The 21,856-nt window shown below is 33.2% G+C and overlaps 1 protein-coding gene across 2 annotated transcripts; it reads left to right on the top strand.

The window, feature by feature from the left end:
• Positions 1 to 4,471: 4,471 nt before the first annotated feature.
• On the top strand, positions 4,472 to 20,086 carry LOC127879204 (putative inhibitor of apoptosis). 2 transcript variants are annotated; one of them, XM_052425904.1, is made up of 12 exons: positions 4,472 to 4,625; positions 5,303 to 5,438; positions 6,832 to 6,881; positions 8,193 to 8,806; positions 9,052 to 9,166; positions 10,126 to 10,283; positions 12,223 to 12,292; positions 14,145 to 14,282; positions 14,875 to 15,050; positions 15,331 to 15,490; positions 15,728 to 15,835; positions 16,284 to 20,086. In XM_052425904.1, exons 2-12 carry the CDS (start codon positions 5,353 to 5,355, stop codon positions 16,472 to 16,474), a joined length of 1,866 nt encoding a protein of 621 aa, XP_052281864.1. In that variant the 5' UTR covers positions 4,472 to 4,625; positions 5,303 to 5,352; the 3' UTR covers positions 16,475 to 20,086. The 2 variants fall into 2 exon arrangements, with proteins under 2 accessions (XP_052281864.1, XP_052281865.1); XM_052425905.1 differs by lacking the exon at positions 4,472 to 4,625 and adding an exon at positions 4,920 to 5,050.
• The last annotated feature ends 1,770 nt before the right edge of the window (positions 20,087 to 21,856 follow it).

Here is a 21,856-nt window from a genome sequence, read left to right as displayed (position 1 = left end):
AGTGCGCCGTATAACTGGTTTTCATTCAAAACTTAAACAAAATGTATGTACTGATTAAAGTTGACTTCGTGTTATTTTCAAATGTGTACGCTTTATTGGAAACGTTTGTTTCATGATCGCGCATCCTTACATTAAACTACGTTCAGGTAGTTCCCTCATTCGATGTTCCGACTATATAAATGTTACTTCCTACCGCTTGAATTACTTTATTTTTTTATTTTCATTAAGTATTTTTATTTTGAGTACGTAAACTTGTGTCTACACTCTTTCGTTGAAAAGATGACGTTCCGCTATTTAGTCATACTGTTTTACAACAATCAAATGTCTGACATGTCAACTTTGAAAATAACGCTTTGAAAGTATTTATCAATACATTGTCAACACTTAGTTGATCCATTCATCACTGATCCATTTTGTAGATTAGTTTATAGTAAAATTAATAGCAACCACAAATGACAATTATATTTCAATAACTTTAGGAAACATAGTCTAGTTATTTGTGTCCATCCGATGTTGCGATTTTTTGTCTTTTCTTTCTCTACATCGACACTGGGTAAATGATATACGTTTTAGAATTACGCAGAATTTTGATGTTACACAATCGGTGTTATACCTAAATCGGGGTAATTATACAATAAGTTAATCATGAGTCATATCCCACCATATAGTCTCATTATTTTCTCAACCTATTAAATTTCTTTAGGCTAACCCGCTTCATTAACTTTACATAATTATACGGGATTCGAGTTTCGTCGTGCTAAACATCTGTTTAGAGAGATTATATAGGTTCTCATATCAGTTACAAAGATTTCCCCAAAACTTTTTTTAAGTAACTTTACATGTTAAATGTATAAGGATGTTAACCGAATCGAGTATCCTTCACCCTTTTTCCATTAATAAATATCAAATATTGCTTTTATTGACGATTTTGATTTTTCAGTTGTTGACAAAGATTCTCCAGTTTTTGGAAAACCCCGAATCTGATCTAAAAATAGCGATAGTGTAGACCTAAAGTTTGTACGCTTGTTGTTGTTCTAGCGATTTTCATCTGGTAAAAGGATAACAATCGATAAGATTTGGCATTGATTTGAATAGGAAAATTAAAAACTGTATAGTTTAAAAAAAAATCGTATTGCATTAGTCGTTGAAAAATAAAACAATGCTCCAGTTGAATTCAAATTAATAAAATCTCCTCTGAATAAATGTTCTTTAAATTTGTTTTGAAAAACAAAAGTTAAGAAAGTATTTTTTTAAGGTTAAGGTATTATGTATCTACTTATATGTACTTTAATAATACTTTAAACTTTATTTATTAAAATGCGCAGACAAGAGGTTCAAAAAATTTTGGAAAAACAATATATTAATTTTTAAATTCTAAATTCTCCCAGCGTATTCCGTTATAAATACTTTTCATTTTGACACCATATCAATTTGTGAATGATAATATGCATTGAGTTTTTAACTTCAGCATCATCAGTTATTCGGTCGTTTCAGATAATTGTCGGTAATAATAATTGGACGGAAACGCTTAGTTTAGTACATTTTTAGTGAATGTTCACTGCAGAGATACATTTATTTTGATGAATAGTACTACAAATGTATTTGTGTTGGAAATAAAAATAAAAGCGGATAAAGACAATAAATTGTGCAAGAAATGAGGTTAAATATATTGGAATTATATTCGAAGGTTATTGTCATGAAGTACACACAACTTTAAATGTTCAACTGTTCAAGGATACAATGCTAATTTGTGAAAGATTAATCTATTCGTATGAGTGAAGATAGTGAACGTTGTCGTGCATGATGAAAATCGGTTAAGCGCAAACGAAGCAAGCCCTTACAGAAACAGAAGGTTTGCTGCAACTTTGCGGCAACTTTGCCGCAACTTTGCGGCAAAATGTTTTGTGTGCGGGAGGGTTTGCAAGAACTTTGCAGGACTTTACGGATAACCGCAAAGTTTCTGCAAAGTTGCCGCAAAGTTGCAAGAACATTGCGGCTAGCCGCAAAGTTTGCATGAAGTTAGAAAGAAACTTTTTAAAAATAATAGTGTTGCAGGAACTTTGCAAGAAACTTTTATTAAAAATATTGACATTGCAGGAACTTTGCAAGTAACATTAATATAATATTGATGTTGCAGGAACTTTGCCAGAAACTCCGGATTTTATGACAAAATGTTACGGTTATGCCCTACATGTCAATATCAGAATATGAACTGAGTTTGATCCTATCAATATTACTGTTGTAAAAACTCTTAACATTGGCTTACTATAGTAATAGTAGTTTTCTTAGTCAAAAATGGCCATACTTTCAACAAAATGCATCCGAGAGTTGCCTACTCTTGCCTGATATAAATGTGAGGTCATAATTGTAAACAACTGCGCAACATTACAAACAATAAAATAGGTCAATGGACTAAATAATATTTCAAAGTAGCATGAAGACAAGAATGCAGAAGCTCTGGTGATTAGTATGATAGCTCTCCTTATTCTTTGAATAGTACGTAAAGTTAAATAGGGAAAAAATGTAAAAACATTAATTGTATGGTTAAGTATGTTTATTTAAAAGTGCAATCTTTTTAATTTCCATTGGTATGAAAATGTATTTACAAAAATGTATTCAGTAGAATCCCCTCCTTATTTTGGAGTCATTCTTTAGACGACAAAAGCACTGACAAAGGATGCTGTACGTTCGACTTCAGTTGCTTGACGAATACTATTTTGTTATTAAACATGGGCGATAACTCTTACAAAGTCTTGAGAGAGTTGTCGCTTCAAGTCAATAGAAGCATATAGGTCATCGAATTATAATGTGCATAAAGTTTCTAGTTGACAGATTTGATAGTTTTTGAGAATCCATCTAAGTTGAAAATGGCCATTATAGTTATGTACATGTACTACGTCAAAACAAGGATAGATAACTTTATGAATACAGGTCACAGGATTACCAACCTTGCCACTATGGAGTGAAAAAATGTCCTAGGTCAAAGTTTGAAGTGGATGTCTCGAATAGTTTTTTATACAAAATTGACTTAAAGAAAAACTTCAATTTATATAAATTTTGACCTCACACGTGCCACTGTATATTTCAACTTGTAACAGTAAATAATATACTAGTATATAATACTAAATTTTTTATCGTTATTCCAGATCAACAAGTTTTCTCTTTAGCCAAGAATCTTAACAATTTACGCTGACTCAAATGGCATATTGAAGACAATAGCTGCACTTTTCTTCCCGCAAACAAAAGATTTTGCCGCAAAGTTGCAGCAAAGTTGCAGCAAAAATCTGTTTATGTAAGGAATCTCGTCTGATTGGTTCATTGCAGATTGTGAGCCAAAGTTGAATGTGTAAACATGCATAGATCCACGCAGGACCTTTTACTGGTTTGAAATGTAGTTTGAAAGCAATGTTTGGACTTTTTTAAAGTAAATGTTTTAACAATATCCTTATAATGTTAAGTTTAATTTAATGATATTGTTTAACAGTTTCAAATACTAGTACATATTTTGGTGGGTGATATACATTTAAAATAAATGATGAAACAAATTATCTTTGCAGTAGGTCACATAAAGACATATTAAGTCAGTCAAAGGTACCTCTATCTTACAAAACCAACAAATTTGTATCACTCAATTGCTTAATGAGTGACCAAATGAAATGGAAATGTAACCAATACTTAGATTTATTTATGAATAACTACTCTGCTACGAAATATTAAGCCTTTTTTTCACATACATATATAAAAAAGCTATCGCTATCGCTTAAAAGGGGTAAAGCAAAAACTTAATATAATATAGTTTGTAACTTTTCTGTTTTAGTTTTATGTTTGGTGAAGCATTCATATGACATTTCTAACATTTACAAAAGAATGCTATATATTTGTATGCTTGCAATTTCATTTACAGAACATTCACCATGTGACAACTTTGCAAGAACTTTGCGGCAATTTTGCAAGAACTTTGCAGCAACTTTGCAAGAACTTTGCGGAAAAGTTACCGCAAAGTCCCGTATGCAAATGAAGTTTGCGAGAACTTTGCAAGAACTTTGCGGCAACTCTGCAGCAACTTTGCAAGAACTTTGCAGCCAAGTTACTGCCAACTCCCATATGCAAATGAAGTTTGCAGGAACATGGCAAGAACTTTGCGGCAAATTTGCAGCAAACTTTTACCATGTAAATTAAGTTTGCTGCAATCCCATATGCAAATGAAGTTTGCGGCAAAGTTGCCGCAAAGCTCATTTGCATGGTAAAAGTTTGCAAGAAAGCATGATTGTGGCAACTTTGCTGCATCTTTGCTGCAACTTTGCTGCAAATAAGCAAGAACAGTTTGCAGGAGGCCTGTTTTGTTCGGTAAGGGAGTCCATTTGTTGTGAACAATTAGTTTTGCCAACCAATTAAGTGGAATATTTTATCCGTGAACACGATCTTCACAATGTAATACACATTTGCCCAGGCAATTCTCTGTTTCGCTATCGATGTTGTGTTCACGAAAGAACGTAGTAATATAATATAAAAATATAATTACACAATTCGAAACCATAAAACCTTAATACAATACGGAAGTTGGATGAATATAAGGTTTACGAGTGAAAGACAGTTCACCAGGAAAATCGAAATAGTTTGTGGCTGTAAGTACATTGTCTTTTCTATAATATGAATATATCTGGTGTTGCATTTATCTCAAAGTTGTGAAAGGAAAATGAATTAAAGCAAAACAATTTTTTTTTATTACTTTTGATTTAATGCAGGAACAATATTGCACTAGGAAGTAGCTCAAATATGAATTTCCAAATGAGTCTGGTTTTCACAGAAATGCGAGTAGTATATATGGGATCAAAAATCAATACTAGTGAATATCGATTACGTACTTCAATTTTTCCGTTACGGGTTCAGTTTTAACACGAAACAAAACAAATAATATATGGGATTCCAGCATTTATGAAGTTCTATAAATAATTATTCAAATGTTTATGTTAATAGGAAGTTCAAAAAATAAAATCTGTTCATAGATTATTATAAGTTATTAGTAATCATCCTTAGGATGCCGGAAAACGTAAGCATATTGTTGGATTGATTTGTTTGGTGTTCCTATTTATGCATAAAACATGCAAATCATTGGACAAATTGATGTGTGTTCATATTGCTTTGTTCTGGCGCTTAACAATGTAATGCCTTTATCAAGCGCCTCAACGACAATAACAAAATGACATGTAAGAACATGAAGGTTTAAACTTTGCTCTATGCAATCTAATCACATTTCCTATTTTAACATTTCGCTCATCATTTGTTTCGTATTTGTTTTAAGCATTTTGCTGACAGAATTGCAATTCGGAAAGTGATATAAGTGTGCCGACGATGGATCGATGCGAAATACAGGATATCACCTGTTTTAAATGCAAAACCAATGACCAGAAAAGTGTCACTAGTGTCGGAAAATTCAGGTAACATAGTTTCAACGTATAATTATCGTTCTGTTCTTAGAAATATGTTTAAGAAATATAATATATAAAGAATGTCGCGTACCGTTTTAGTCTACCTGTACACTTTGTTTACAGATTTTAATATCCCATATACAAATCCCTGCATAATTTAAATTTGTTTAATTTGGGTTTCTGTTGATATTTCTCCGTTTTCTGCCGTAATTCAGTCATTCAAACTTTGTCCTTGGATATATGGGTCTGAATTAACTTCTCCCCGTAGGGAAATCTTATGTTCAGTCTATCTACTTTAGTGAAAATTTCAAAAACCTTGCTTTTGTGTGCTCTTCATTTTGCCTGCTTACTTGTTTACAAAAGGATATAATAATAATCATAAGAGCAACAATTAAATGTTACATCTCCAAAGAAATCAAGAGACCTGGAAAACCTTAAGAGTTGGAGTAATTTTCTTACGTTTTTTTCTAAGGATATTTTTGAATACTTGCCCTGGTTTACAAGTTATGAGTACACATACTTTTAAAGTCACACACCTTTTTTGTCATAGTAAATTTAAGTTTAGAATATTAAATTTAGTATATATCTGGTGATTAAAAGATAGAAATCCGTCTGTTTTGCGCTTTAAAACTAAAAAATAATCGCGATTGTCGAAATGAATGGACGTATACGTCTAGACATCCTACTTTCGGTATGAAAAGCGGTACCGTTTGAAAAATAATAAATTACTTGCTAACTAGGCTTAAGATTTAATTTAATCTATGCCAATTAGAATATATCTGGTGGTTACCAGGTAAAAATCCTTGTTTTGGCGCTTTCAAACTTAAAAATAATCGCGTTTGTCGAAATGAACGTATACGTATAGAAATCCTACTTTCGGTTTTAAAATTTAAAAAAAAATTACTTGCTTACGAGGCTATAGATTTAATGATAATTTTGCACACAAATTGCATCTATATGTATTGATTAACATTTATTTCATTTCAAGGTGTGTGGCTTTAACATTAATTGACATATCAATTATCTGAGACGGAAAGACGTGTTACTTTTAGGTGCTTTAAATGTTCATTCACCTCAATGTCAATGTGCACTTGATTTTAAAATATACCTACATGAACGGCTGGTTTGTTTAAATTAATATTTGTATGTTTGTTTTGTTGAATTAAACCAGCCCCATATAGATCTTATAGTTAATAGTAAAAATCGCATAGCCTTTTAAATCTCAGTTTATTTATCTGGGTAAATATATAAACATGTTCAACGGCCTATGATTTATTTAAGTCTAGTGTTTACAAATGATTTGTATTGCGTCCAATAATCCCTAGTTAACACACTGTTTTTCCTTATCATAAAAATCGTTAAACCTTTAATAAGCGCTTTGAGTTGTGTCTTTACTTTGCAGGTTGTCGATCAGGATAGGGCAAACGACGCCATATGAACGCTCAGTTAAAGGTATCAACCTATAAGAATATGAATTATCGAATAATTTAATGTAATAAAAATGAAATATATATAATGAATGATTGTGCAAATAACTAATCATTCGCATACACACAACAAATGTCTAACTGCATTTTACACTGATTATTGGGTAAGATATCGTTGGAAATCGATTCTATTTGCTTAGGCGAATATCAATGACACCGAGCGCTCAATTTGTTTACAAAAATATCCAAACCACTCAACTTAGGTTTGGACTCAGGTCCCCTTTGTCTGTCCGTCCTTCCGTCCGTCTGGTTTTCCTTTTTTCCGTCTTTCTTACTTTATTTTATTGTGTAACGCAAACTCCAAAAAAGTATTGGTGATAGGGAGATGCCTTTGCAAACATATTAATCGCCCCCTTTTCAGCACCAAAAATACAATTTTTATTTTGTGTTTTGCGCAACTCAAAAATTTATAGTTGCTCAAAGGTGGGAACTTTCACCAGCATTTTGACTTTGTGCTTCTCTATATTTTTGTGCAGCATGTTTTCTCCATAACTGGAGTTTCCATATGAAAAAAAAAACGTTGAGCATCACTAAAATACATTGCTGATAGAAGGCTGGGGTCTCACCAAAATTCTACTTAGCACGTAACCATGTGTGCATCTATATTTTGCTTTGGATCTATTTGTCACAACTTGAGTTGTAGCATCTATTTGTATGCGTTATCTAGAGGCATCCGTTTCCTTTGGGCACATTTAAAGCAGCAATTTAATTCGATATGCAACGCTATGGGGCAACGTGTATTTGCTTTTGATTGTATTTTAATTAATTCTGAATGTGAGGTACGTTATGCCTTTAAACTCTTTTGCTTTGGCCGTTCCGTTTTACTTATCAATAAGTTTATTGTTCGGCTGCTTTATGCAATAAACAAAGACTATCGATGCTTCCTTTTCAATATCTCTATATATTTCATACCGACTGTGTTCATAACTGATACAATAGGTAATTGTTTTACCAGAAAAGTGTGTAGAAAAAAAGCAAACTCTAGTGTTTGAATATTTATTAGTGCGGAAAGACTGAGTAATATTAACTTATTAAGTTACTACAAAATGGGATTTATTAAGCATATTGTTACCTTAATCTCGCTTTTTAATATGGTTTTATCATTGCCATGTTCTTGACGCTTTATTTTAATTAGTACACCACATTTATGTTAACAGCAGCCATCGTTTTGTTTGTAAACACGCTGCTTTAACTGAATGAATTACGACATTTATGCGTTATCATGTATATTTGCATCGTTTTCAACAATTATTGTTATGTTTGTGCTTTATTTCAGTCTCATGGGGTGCTTATCGAGAGGTTACCATTTATGAAATTATCATAAAGAAGGGCTTTCTTTACACAGGCCTAACAAACAGAAAACCTTCAGAGATCAAATGGATTATCGACGGTCTAAATGCTTTTGGTAAACATTGCGGCTTGAACACGCCGCCATTACTGTATATCAGTAACAGAAATATGTATGTCATTCTCGCACAGCACCAATTCTTTAAGGGTCTTCAGTGGAAGCCTCTACACATAGGAAAGGGCGCATTTATTCCTGATGTGTTTCTAGCACATAGAAATGAATATCACCAGTATTTCTGCTGTACTGTTGCGGACTTCACTTCGTTTGCGAAACGTATTGGTACTGGACATATTCCTTTCATTAAGTTTGACGCTTTAACAAAGTCGGAGTTAACTGAAGGTTTTAGTGATTGTTGTACAAATGAATGCCACTATCCATTTTCGGCAAATTTGAATAAACCTGCATATGATTCATCTGAATTGAAGTTTCCAATTCAAGCTAGCGACGATGTCGAGAATGAACGTATCGAAACAGTGGAACAAAATGGTATGCACCAGAGCGGTTTAGAGGTCGTTGGACTTGAAAATAACCTAAAATGGAAGGTATATATTAATACTGGTAAAAGTTTTCTTTAATTATGTAAAAACATATTTGCTTTAAACCGAATCATACTTCTTAATTGTTGAGCTTTGAAGAGAAAACAAGTAAACATCATGTTAATACATAAAACATACATTTAATCTTCGACTTCAATATGACCAATAATTATTGAATGTTACAATGACTGTTAGCAGTGTTGTTGCGTAGTTGTCAATTGTGTTGCATTGTTATTTATTTTTATTAACAGACAGCCAAATATCCAACTTATTCGGATGCTGAAAAAAGATTGGCAACTTACCGCGGATGGCCGTTGGCAGAACCGAGCCCTAACACACTTTGTAGCGTTGGTTTCTTTTTCACAGGTAGCAAACGAAAATCGAGTGTGGAAAACCGGTAAAACATATCGTATTGAAACAAATATATATGGGGAAATGCATCTAAAGGAACACTCCCAAATGAGAAATTCTGTATCGCTAGTCTTGTATTTTATTTAAGACAAATGTGGCTTGTTTCAAGTGCATTAAAAATATGAAATACACCATTTAACATTTAATGATTAATAAAACTGGGTCAACGTCTTGAAACGGTAAATCCAAAGCATGGGGTTTAAACTGATTTTTCGGCTAGCCTACCATCACACTTAGCTCAGAATCATTCACAAACACACAAGTCTATACAAATATTAACACTGAAACATTGTAATTTAAATTAAAAAGCGATGTATTATAATTTAATTATTGTATGGTTAAGATACACCAAAGCAAGATAATTAAAATGTTCTGAAGCTGGATGCCATGAGAAGAGAACTAAATCATCTAAATCCCTTCTTGCTAACAAGATTCTCAACCTAGCATCATATAGGACACATTTCAGAACATCATAATTCAACTCTAGAAGAAATAATTATATAGAGTTTAAATTTCCAATAATAAAATTTGGATTTACATTGTTTATGCAAAGTACTCATATTCTATTTGATCATAATCAACTTTTTTTTTAATTGTTTAATTGTTTTGATAAACATTAAGCGTATGTTATGTTAAACAAATTATATTAAATTCATTAGAAAGCCGATTAATTTTGATGAACTGATCAAAATAAACCAATATGTTTTGTAGAAAGCATTACACGTTTCAATTATTTAACTTCGTATGTAACTTAAACCTGTGATTCGACCAACGATCTCAATTATTGACCTTTGAAATGTGTTTTGTTTTGACCAGTTTAGATTATTAAAGTGCGGTATTCTACTATGTTAAAACGTTATTTAATCAAACATTCCCTTAATATTCGTTTTCTGTATACCACATGTTTATTATAGGTCATGACTACGACCTCGTTCGATGTTTCTGCTGCGGCATTGGTCTAAAAGACTTCTCTGACTCGGACAATCCGTTGCTGGAGCACGCGAAACATTCATCGAACTGTCCGTTTATCATCGATTATTTTGAAAGCAGTGCAGCTTTAGAAGCATATAAGGTAGCACTCGTTTTAGATGTATCATACATGCCTAAATTATGCTTCTTGACGAAAACTTAGAAACAAAGATTTCCCGATACGGAATTGCAACAACAACAACAACATGTGCGCATTCGCGACCAATAAATAAGCGACATTTACCTTGAAGCTTTTTAAAAGCTTATGCCAAACGGGGAATATCCACAATATTATGGGAGGACAAATACCTATATTCAATGAATCTTGTTCCGCTCTTCTTTGATCAAAATCATCAATACATAAAGGATCTGGCACGAGTTGTCATGTCATACCACATTTTATTTAACGAGTTCAGGAAAGTTGTTAGTAAGCGAGCCTCTGGCGAGCTTACTTACGATTTTCCTGGACAAGTTTAATAAAATATGGTATGATATGACAACGAGTGTCAGATTTGTTTATCACATGCTTTTAAAGCAGGATTATACGATTTTGTAAAATATTTATGATTTTATATAAAATGTGTAAAAACTTATTAAATATACATTTCAATATAAATTAAAATAAAAGTTAAGAAGAACATGTGTCGAAAAATACGAAATAAGCCAGATATTTATTTCTGAAATTGAAAACGGCTGTACAGCCGAATTTGCCAGCATGTATACCATACGTGTACGATGTGAATCTAAATTTAGTTTAACGGTTTATTTGAATTCCTGCAACGATATCTACTCATACGACACACAAACACTAACTCCGATCCTAATACAAAGACGAATGATTCGATTATTGTAGGAAAATATGTACGTCACAATCGGCTCGAGGTGCTAATTTGTCTTTGCTGCATTTTATGAAATCCGGCTTTTATGTATATTTTTTCTTGCTTGCTTTGTGTAATTGTAACATATTTCATCAATATATTACAATAAAACACATATAAAAAATCGTATAATCTCGTTTTAAATGAGCAAATTAAAAAAATATTTTCGCAAACAAAATGATGAATCCCGAATGTTTTTTTTTACATTTCGTGACGTCATTTGACGTTGCAACGTCATTTCAGCACAATCACAAAATGTGATTGGTCAAAAAACGAAAACTAAGCCTATGAAAACGCTTAAACATGTTGTATTACACATGTGTAATAAAAAAATGTAATGGTTATATTACATGGGAAATAGGGTACGGCTTTGATAAATTTCTGTATGTGCCTCTTACATTAAGTCGACTTTGTATAGGCAGGTAATATGCGTAGGCAAGTAAACAACTTATTATAAAAGATGTAGTTAACACTGTTAGCTTGCTTAATAGCCGAATATCGGTGTAATTATTCATACAAGGCCGGTCATTATGTTCAAAAAAGCAAGCGGTGGATTGTCAAGAGGACGTTACTTTCACGTACACTGACACTTGTCATTAAATATTTAGTGAATCCTAATAATAATATCGTCCTTTAAATAACTTATTCCTTAAGTGTCAACGAGGCTTTGCTGTTAAGTGACATTGTGGTTCTACCACTTAAAATACTCTTTATAAGAAAGGAGTTTATGACTGTTTAACTGTGCAACGATTGAGCTTCTTACGAGAAAGCACTCACCATCGAATTCATTCTTGGAGTGTGTGTGCATGTATTTTGTACATGTTGTACACTAGCGAATCGATGAAGCGCTCAGATTTTTTATCTGGCTTAAGAGATTTATATCTAAGTGTACTAGATAAGAGAAATTCATCTAAAACAACCAGGGAAATTCCCCGACTGCTATGTGTTCCCATGTTTGGTGATGTGTATGAATACGCAGTGCAACGTTGTGTAGGTTTTACGAACACACGCACAAACCGCCCCCACACAATGCGTGACGTATCAAACATTATTGCTTATTAACCTTTTTCATACAATCATATAAAAAATACAATACACATAAACCTAACTTTGGTGCTTATCTCAAATGAGCATTTCACGAAATATCACATTGTTTAATTTTAGCAAAGATTTTCAGCGCAAGATCCTGAGGAAATAAGACGAAGGCAACGTGAACAGTATGAACTACAACAAGGTAGTTTTCCTAAACCTAATTCTTCATTCTCCATCACAATTAAGCTCTCATCCGCCATAACAATTCGTATTTATATAAATATAAACACCGTGTTTTTTAGTATGTTAAATCTAATCATGTTGTCATTAACGAAAGTGCCCCATTGTTCTCGTTTGCATTATTTTATATACATATACTGTTTGGCATGTAGTTCCAATTATTAATTTGTTCTTAAGAGAGGTTTGTTCAATGGTTTTCTGATTGTTTAAATATCATTTAATAAATTTACTAACAGAACAAGAATACCGAGGAAAATTGTTAATTAAAAAGTGACTGCCTTGGGTATCGAACCAAGGACCTTTAGATGCAAAAGCTAACTACCGCTTCACAACTCTGTAACGTTGTTAAAACGCTTAATCGATGATAAACGTGTTTGCTGAAATAACGTTGAAAAAATATAAACGCTAACTCAGGGTGCAGAATCAACGGGGTTTTCAGGGACTTACACACGGGCGGGACAGGATGTAAACACACCGTTAAGAACTGTATGTTTGCAAACATCTCAAGTTAGTGAAATAAATTTGCAAACATATTTAGTGCATAAAAGACAGTTTTCTCTTATAGTTTGTGTCGATATCTTCGTGTATAAGAATAAATCCATGAATACGTCTGAAATCGGTGACAAAGTTTTGAACAAGAACACATGCTTATTAGATAAAGTAATTCTGGTGCATTGCACATTGCCACAAGCAGCTTAAAATCATCTGTATTGTATGCACTAGTTGACATTCTTAAGAAAAATTGTTTTAAAATGTTATTGGGGAATGAATCACCACTTACCGGTCTGTTTAATCCAGAAACGTTTAATAAGGAAAACCCACAAAGTCACGTGATCCTGCACCCTGTTAATGTTGTTTATGACCTCGATTTATGAAATCAGTAAAATAACACAAATTATTATCTATTTACAATAGTCAGGAGTAGTTCGTTGCTTTGTTTGAATATAATGCATATTTTCTGTTTTGAATACATAGCAGACGTTTTGCAAATGCTTATTTGAATGTAATCCGAACAAGTCTCTGTAAGAAATTTGAATAGAAAAATAAGCAAACATGTAGATTAGAACATATATTTTATGCTCTAAAATATTACTAATATCATGAAAATAAATATTATTCAATCATTAACCGAAGCATATAAACGTGAATTTATTAAAAGATACGCGTAAATCGCTGGGGTTGTACATGCGGTGTCTGATGAAACTGTCTGATTATAACCTCATAATTTCGCAGAAATTGCACGTTCGGGTTCTCCAAATGATTCGCGTAACAAGTTATTTATTGCCACGTTTATCTAAATATTGTTCATGGTTATGAATATATTCATGTTGGATATTTTAGTATTATACGTAATGTTTTATTAAAATTTCGTGGGTTGATAGATCATCGAATTGTCCTAACTCCTCGAACTATATACTTATATTTGTTTTGCTAATATTCGTATAATATAACGTAAACAATCCTGTTGTAACTTACGTTTGCCCGATATCTTCCGCAATATCTTGATAACATGAACTTTAAACAGGCAATATCACTTAAGGTTCAAAAACACATCAGCGTAGATTAATCTCTTGGCGTTCTCATACAAAAACATATTTCATATTCAGATGACAATTTTTATCTAGACTAAAAGATACAACATGAAGAACAGTTTACAAAACCAATCGTCGAGATGGCCTGGTATAGGAACTTCAGTTAAATGATTGTGCAATTGCAAACACTTACCTCCATACATCATTTGGTACACATGGTGTGTCAATTTTCAAATAAATTCGATTGCTCGATATAATATAGCACACACACATACATTACAGGCAGACCAGTAACAACCTACAGAGCAAAGCACGAACGATTCCGGGCTTTTGAATCTCGCCTTGCGACATTCACACACTGGCCCCAACATTTATCACAGAGACGGAAAGAGCTGGCAGACGCAGGGATGTATTACACAGGTAGTGTGAACAATTACAAAAATGATAATCAAAAACTGGCAGTAAATATATCCATACATGCAGTTTTTCTGTTGCATTTACTTTTTACCACGGTGCCTATGCCACATGACTTTTTAAGATCTGTGTGTGGAGAATAAAGCGCGACCCAGTTAACATTTTTAATGATGTCTTTTTAAATATTTCGCTTTTTTAATGGGATAAAGTGGAGAGCCAGCTCATTCCTGAGAATTTTCTATAGGTATCATGATCTTTTTAAACAAGTAGGTATTTTTTCAGAAAACTGCAACCGCGTGTTTGTAATATGAAGTCCCCACACTGATCCGACATTTTGCTAACCGTTCAAACGCGCGGTTGTACTTTACTGATTTTTTTTATTTGTTTTAAAAGATCATGATACCTATAGAAAACTCTTACGAATGAGTGGGCTCTCCACTTTATCCCATTAAAAATGGTAAAATATTTAAAAAGAGATCCTTAAAAATATTAACTGGGTCGCGCTTTATTCTCCCAACACAGATCCGAAAACGTCACGTGGTATAGGCACCGTGCTTTTTACTGAGAGCAATGTTTACGATAGTTTAATCATTGAAAGGTGTTGATGATCATTGTCGCTGCTTCGCATGTGACGGTGGTTTGAGGCACTGGGAACCAGGAGATGATCCCTGGATAGAACACTGCAGATGGTTTCCGGCCTGCCCTTATGCCCGTGAGGTCAAAGGTGACGAGTTTATCAACCTCGTCCAACATTCTGCTGATCAGACCCTGGAAGTATGTTTCTGTTATTGCGTCCCCTATGATGGTCAATACTAATTTTCTGTTTTGTTCATGCTTTGCGTTAAACTAGTAATGATTGTGTGGAGTTTTCTTTTATGAAATACAAATCCAAACATATGTAGTCGTTTTGATGTTTGTTATGACTCTTTGTTACCGTCACTAAAATACATGCTTCATAGTGGAAATACATCTTCAAGGGGCGGTTCTTTTTGGATGACTGATGTGCCTTTTTGTTGGTAGCAAATGAAAAATAAAAATCGTTTCTTGATTATAGGAAAATCGTCGAGATGAAATTAACGGTGCAATGGCAGCTCCAACGATTGATCACTCAAATATTCAACGAATAGTCGAGAAAAATCGAAACCTTCTTATACAAGACATGGGGTTTCCTCTTGATGATGTTAGAAGCGCTGTTCTTGAACTGGTACAACAAGGTGAATAGCGTTTCTGTTCTTATTCTATTGATAGCCTGGAAGTTATTGTAGCAAACTTAATTTAACGGTTAGTAAGTTTCTTAAACTTATAAACCAAATAATGTTTGCATTGCTTAAAGTATCATATTTTGACATTCTTTTTGAAACTGATAATGAAAATTATACATATTTTACGACTAATTTTAATCGAATGAGTGACATGACATATAAAAACAAGAAATGCCTCGTGCCATTCAGCCTTGATTGACCCGGATATTGATGATATCATAACTCGTATGGAGGTCATGAATGAGAGAAAGCAGCTCGACCACCTAGTCAAGCGCTCAACAGGACCACCAGAACCAGGTTTGAGGCTATGACTTGTATTGCGCTGAGTTACTTTTCTATGGAGATTTTAGATATTAAATCAAACCTAGTAATTTAACATCATTCAGGGTTCGCGCACTGCTATGTAGTATATAGGCGCCAATTTTCATTTAACTTAAACATGTTCTTGTAAGTTTAGTTTTGAAAGATTTGTTTTTCCGAATTATAACCATTCCAAGTCATACGTCATCCCTTTATTTAAGGAGAGATGCAACTGTATTGTAAGCTCTGTTAATTAAATATCACACATTTGACGTATTATGTTTCCTCTTATATTGCCTTTTCTTTATTTGTTCGATATTTTTGATACAGATACTATTTATATTAATAAAAAAAAGTTTTTCTTATACAGCTGCGTTTAACTTGTAATGTTTATTTTTAACTTAATCCAAATTAATCTAGAAAAAAATGCGAATTTACATTTCAGAAACATTATTGAAAGAGAATCAACTATTGAAAGGCTTTCTTCGGTGTCATTCATGTCACACTAATCAGGTGAACTGCTTGTTTCTACCTTGCACCCATCACATATACTGCTTAGACTGCACACAATACAGCGAAAAATGCCCGGATTGTGACAAACCAATTAAGGAAAGAATTCGAACATATATGGCGTAAACATTGTACTTATTATATGGTTAATCGAAAATGCAATGATGTATGTTTGTAAATGTTGTATGTAACTTATGTGATCATGTCGTAAAAAGAAGGTTGTGGATGCATAAAACGTATAAACGTATAATGTTATGGAAGTACATGCATTTTCAGGGAAACTTATAGGCCTGTAGTACTTCTGTTTGTCATTTATATAACTACTGTACGTGAACAAACGTTTTGAACTTCAGTATACATGTTAATGTTAGTATATGCTACACAATACATGCACTAAAATCAGATACAAAGAGTATCACGTTTAATTAATTAGGTTTTTATATATAATCAAACTGAATGGAAACGTCTTTTTACAATAATCCGTCCAATAACTATGGACGTCAGTGATTAATAAATTTGAACATCTTCTTTACGGAAGGTTGATGGGTATTGAATGTACTTTAAATGACGTGGAACTATTTAAGTTTATGTTATAAGTCGGTGCGACCCGAAGCTTTGACATGTAGACCTCGAAATCTATATGCTTTATCTTTTAAACCGATAGACTGACGGAATTAAGGGTCTGTAAAGCAAAAAATTAGGTCTTAAATATATGCCTTTTAAACAAATACACGAATACTATACTTATCCATATAAAAAGAAGTCTATTTTACGTCCATTTTAAAATCACTGACATCGTTGATTGTACGTTTGCTATTGAATTTAGGTGATAGTGCAATGTAGTCTAAATCTAAGAAAAAAAGAAGAAAAGCGTGCGTCTGTTTGAATATTATTCTTACAAGATGAACCTATGTGTACACCAAAGTAAAATAAATCGTGATGTGTTGTCTTTGTATATAATGGTAAGGAGAATAACTTTATTAAACGTGAACACATTCAGGAATATTATTCACTACTGAAGAGTTATGTGCTAGTTCGTTTGATTTAATTGTTGAGAATTGTATTTATTTAAAGGGATCTTTTCACGCTTTGGTAAATTGACAAAATTGAAAAAAGTTGTTTCAGATTCGCACATTTTCGTTTTAGTTATGATATTTGTGAGGAAACAGTAATACTGAACATTTACCATGGTCTAATATAGCCATTATATGCATCTTCTGACGATTTTAAAACCTAAAAATTATAAAGCGTTGCAACGCGAAACGATTGAATAATTTGGAGAGTTCTGTTTTTGTCGTTAAATTTTGTGAAACTACGAAGATTGCTTATATAAGGTATAAAATACGTCACGTATGTGTATTCGGCGGAATAGCTCAGTAGGCTTAAGCGTTTTTACTTCAGGACTCTGGCAGGACTCCAGGGGTCACTGGTTCGAAACCTGCTCCGGGCAATGTTCTTTTCCTTTTTTTAATTTTATTCTTGATTTTTTACTGGAGCTTTTACGATCCAATGTTTACATTTATCAATATAAAGCATTTAATGAATAAGTTAAAAAATGCCAAAATCTGTGAAAAGGCCCCTTTAAAATAAATTTTCATTTAAGTGTTCGAAAAGAGGGGGTATATTGTTTGGCTGGATGTCGGTCGGTCTTTCGGTAGATCAGTTCGTTTCCGATCAATAACTTGTGAACTGATTGACAAATTGGCTTGAAACTTCCCATGTACATTGGCCATTGCCAGTAAATTAACCCTATTAAAATTAAGAGTGAAAATTGTTTCCGATCAATAACTTGTGAATGAAGTGACCGCTTGGCTTGATACTTCCCATGTGCAATCGCGTTGGATTTCAATGTTAAATTTCAAACTTACTGTCACAATAAGTGTGATAATCGTTGCCGATCAATAACTCGTCAACGAAATGACCGATTGGCTTGATATTTCACATGTGGATTGGCATTGGTCAGTTTATGACCCCTATTGACATTGGTTTCACTTGTTCAAATGTCAAGGTCACTGTGCCATTTAGTGTTAAATTGGTTCCGTTCGATATTTCATCAAATGATTGAGTGATGGGCCTTATACTTTGCAGATGAATTGACCTTGAATAGTAGATTATTCCTATTAAAATTTAGGTCAATCATCCAAGTCACTGTTACAATGAATGTGACAATCATATCCAATTGATAGCTCGTGAGCGGATTCACCGATCGGCCTGAATTTTCGCAGATACATTGGCCTCGCACAATTTCCATGAGTAACTCTACAACGAATCCACCATGGCGCCTGATGTATTGCAAGATGTATTGGCCTTGGTCATTCTATGACTTAAGGTAGTGTCGCGTGCAAAAGAAATGCCATGGCTAAATCTGTCCGGGCAAGGTATCACTTAGAGGCCAGTTATGTTTACAATATATTTACAAAAGTGGATCAGATGATGCAGGTCCATATCAAAATTATGCTCACAGTCGCAGATAACAAAACAATTTTCTCTTGTTGGTATGTTAATCTACCAACATGACGTACAAATGAAGCGCTGGTTTCGTCCCGGTCCATTGATTTTTGGCAAAGTAATAGGCCTTAGACTTTTTTAAAATAGCTGCTGTGCGGCTTCAACGCACAGTGGGGGGCATTGTGTTTAACAAACACAAATCTTGTTGGTTTGAGGCTTAAATTAGTCCACGACATTGTCAATGACTGCAAACAGTTATCGTGCGTGATGGTGAACCGTGCATTATGGCAGATTTTGTAGAACATTATTTACAACCATCTATATGCCAGATTCGAGCTGATGTTACGCATGACTAAACCAGCGAGTACACCCCAGGAAACCCGATACCTTGTGATCAGCGTGATAAGAAAATGTGTCAGGATTTTGTCTACATGTAGGCCAATACCTTTGTAATCAATGTTAATACACAGTTGTTTGAATTTGGACTTCGAAATTTTTAATCTTTCCAATTTACTAACCCTACGTTAGTTCACGTTAAAATTGACAAAGCTGCTTGATTGGTATCACGCTGGTCACTAGGTATCAGGTTTCCTGGAGTGGAGTAAGTAATAACGAAAGTTTCGTGTTTTTAGTAGTCTATAACATATTCATTTGTATGCCAAACATGAATGCCAATACTTAACTTTTATCACGAAAAAGAAATTAAATATGCTATTTAAATCTGATTTAAGGCCTGACGGAAGTATATCCGAATTTATGAGTTAAAAACTTGATCTTTTTTTGATAAATTTAACTCATGATGTAGTTTAATCACATCGGAAAGAAGTGGACTCTTTTACATGCCAAATCAGAAAAGGTTTGCTAGCGTGTTTTTGTATGTGTGTAAGAAAGTTTTTATCAAGCAGTGTTACTGGAAAATACCAAATGTACTACAATATAGAATTGTTTATTACTGTAAAAGCAATTCAATCTAGCTTGTAATAATAAGCATAAGACCTAATGTCCAAAGGGTATGTTTAAAAAAAACATATCTGAGTTATTATAATTAATGTTATATATTGATTTCTCGCTTTACATCTTTTCATTTCTTTATGTTTGTTTTAAAGTATTGTGAATGTTCACAATATGCATGTTGTAGATGTTTTTGTAATGTATGTAATGCAGTCAAGAAATACATTTAGCTCTATACAGAATACCGTTGTGCATTGTTGAAAGTCGTCTTAAGGGATGTTTATGGATATTGATTGCTTTAAATGGCATATGAAACTATTAAATTTCATGGTACAAGCCCGTGCGCTCTTTATCATTGACCTGTTGACCTAACAATATATAGACTTTTTCTCCTTTCCGTACAAGTAGCATAGTACAAATCTGTATAATCGTAGATGAAAGCGATATTTTTTATAATTGTGAGGAAACGAAATGGCCTACGGAAGGACCTGTCGACCGTTAGACTGACAGGTGCAAAGCAATGTAACCACGCTTGTTCTGAAGGGGCGTAATTACTTTAAAGCTAAAATTCATCATTATTGCAGTTCTCTGCGGCATTAAATTAAGTCTCACATAAATTCTTTGTATTTCCGTACGCAATCAATATAATTATTCAGAGAAAGAAACAGAAAGTATATTGTATGCTTGTTCTATTTCTCTCAAGAATTTGATTATTTGGCAATAAGTATTATTTAGCATTACTGCTATTAAATCTGTGCAGGTATATTTTATATCAATAATTACATTAAGTTCACAGATAAGTAATGAATTACTCTTACTCTGTAGATAAAATTTAGTGTAAAACTTAACAATATTAAATTTTATGTTTGCTGTTGCATGCACATGATATTGTAAAAAAATTCTAAATCTGAGAAAAATCGAAAAATGGGATCTGTTTGTGTGGCGCCTATTCTTACAAGCTTAAAATATATGCACTCTAAAACAATATAAATCGTGATGTGATTATGGAATTATTGGTTTAACAAAAGTTAGTTCGTATATGAGGTAAGAGATAATCTATTATTAAAAAGAGATGTGTTTGTCAGAAACGTAATGCCCCTTACTGCGCCGCTTTGATTTATGTTTTTTTATTTATTATATCCCTTTAAAAAAATATTACTTCCCTTGTAAAAATGATCTGTACTTGCCAAATGATAAATGGAAATTATCTCCCTTTAAAGCTTGTTACTTCCCTTGGATATGTTTTTTTGACATTTGACCTTGACCTTTCACCACTAAAAATGTGCAGTTCCATGTGATACACATGCATGCTAAATATCCACTTGCTATCTTCAATATTGCAAAAGTTATGGCCAATGTTAAAGTTTTCGGACGGACGCACAGACTGACAGACGGACTGACGGACAGTTCAACTGCTATATGCCACCATACCGGGAGCATAAAAATGTACATATTCATGAATAGTATTATTTACAGCCATATATTTAAAGTTTATGTATTAATATTATGTTAAACAAAATAACTTATCACCATTATTTTATCATCAATTAAATATGCATTTAATTTATTACAAGATTTGAGTTGATTAAACTCAATGCTAAACCAGTGAGTAAGTAATTGCAAACGTTTCTGTAGAAAAGTCTGTAATAAGAAATCCGTTTATGTCAAAATTGGATGAACGAACTAAAAAGCAAATAGTTACAATATGCTTTCCAAATCTAAATTACAGCCTAACCAAACAGTATTTACATTTATTTATAACTTCAACTTAAACATGTCAAATACATGTGCCTCAGGAGGCAGTACAATCACAAAGGCAAGAAGTGGAAAGAGCAAAGAGCCAATATCTTAAGCAAATAACTTTCCAAAAAGAGAATGTCAGCAGCGTATAAACCGGTATAAGCAGAAGAGATATGTCAAACAGGCATTTAACCCAGTTTCATACTCGCTGAGATATCAGTTGGACAAATGTTATGACTTGGTTTCATGAAGATTTGGGAAATAAGTATCGCCTCTAAATTGTTCACAAGGTAAATGTCGATGAAAGACGAAAGATCATCACAAAAGCTCACATTGAGCACGTTGTGCTCTGGTGATCTAAGAATTATA

This window comes from Dreissena polymorpha, chromosome 4 (assembly GCF_020536995.1).
Source record: "Dreissena polymorpha isolate Duluth1 chromosome 4, UMN_Dpol_1.0, whole genome shotgun sequence".
NCBI classification, from domain to species: domain Eukaryota; kingdom Metazoa; phylum Mollusca; class Bivalvia; order Myida; family Dreissenidae; genus Dreissena; species Dreissena polymorpha.
The sequence above is the reverse complement of the archived record's forward strand: the minus strand, read 5'-3'. Positions and strand labels throughout refer to the sequence as shown.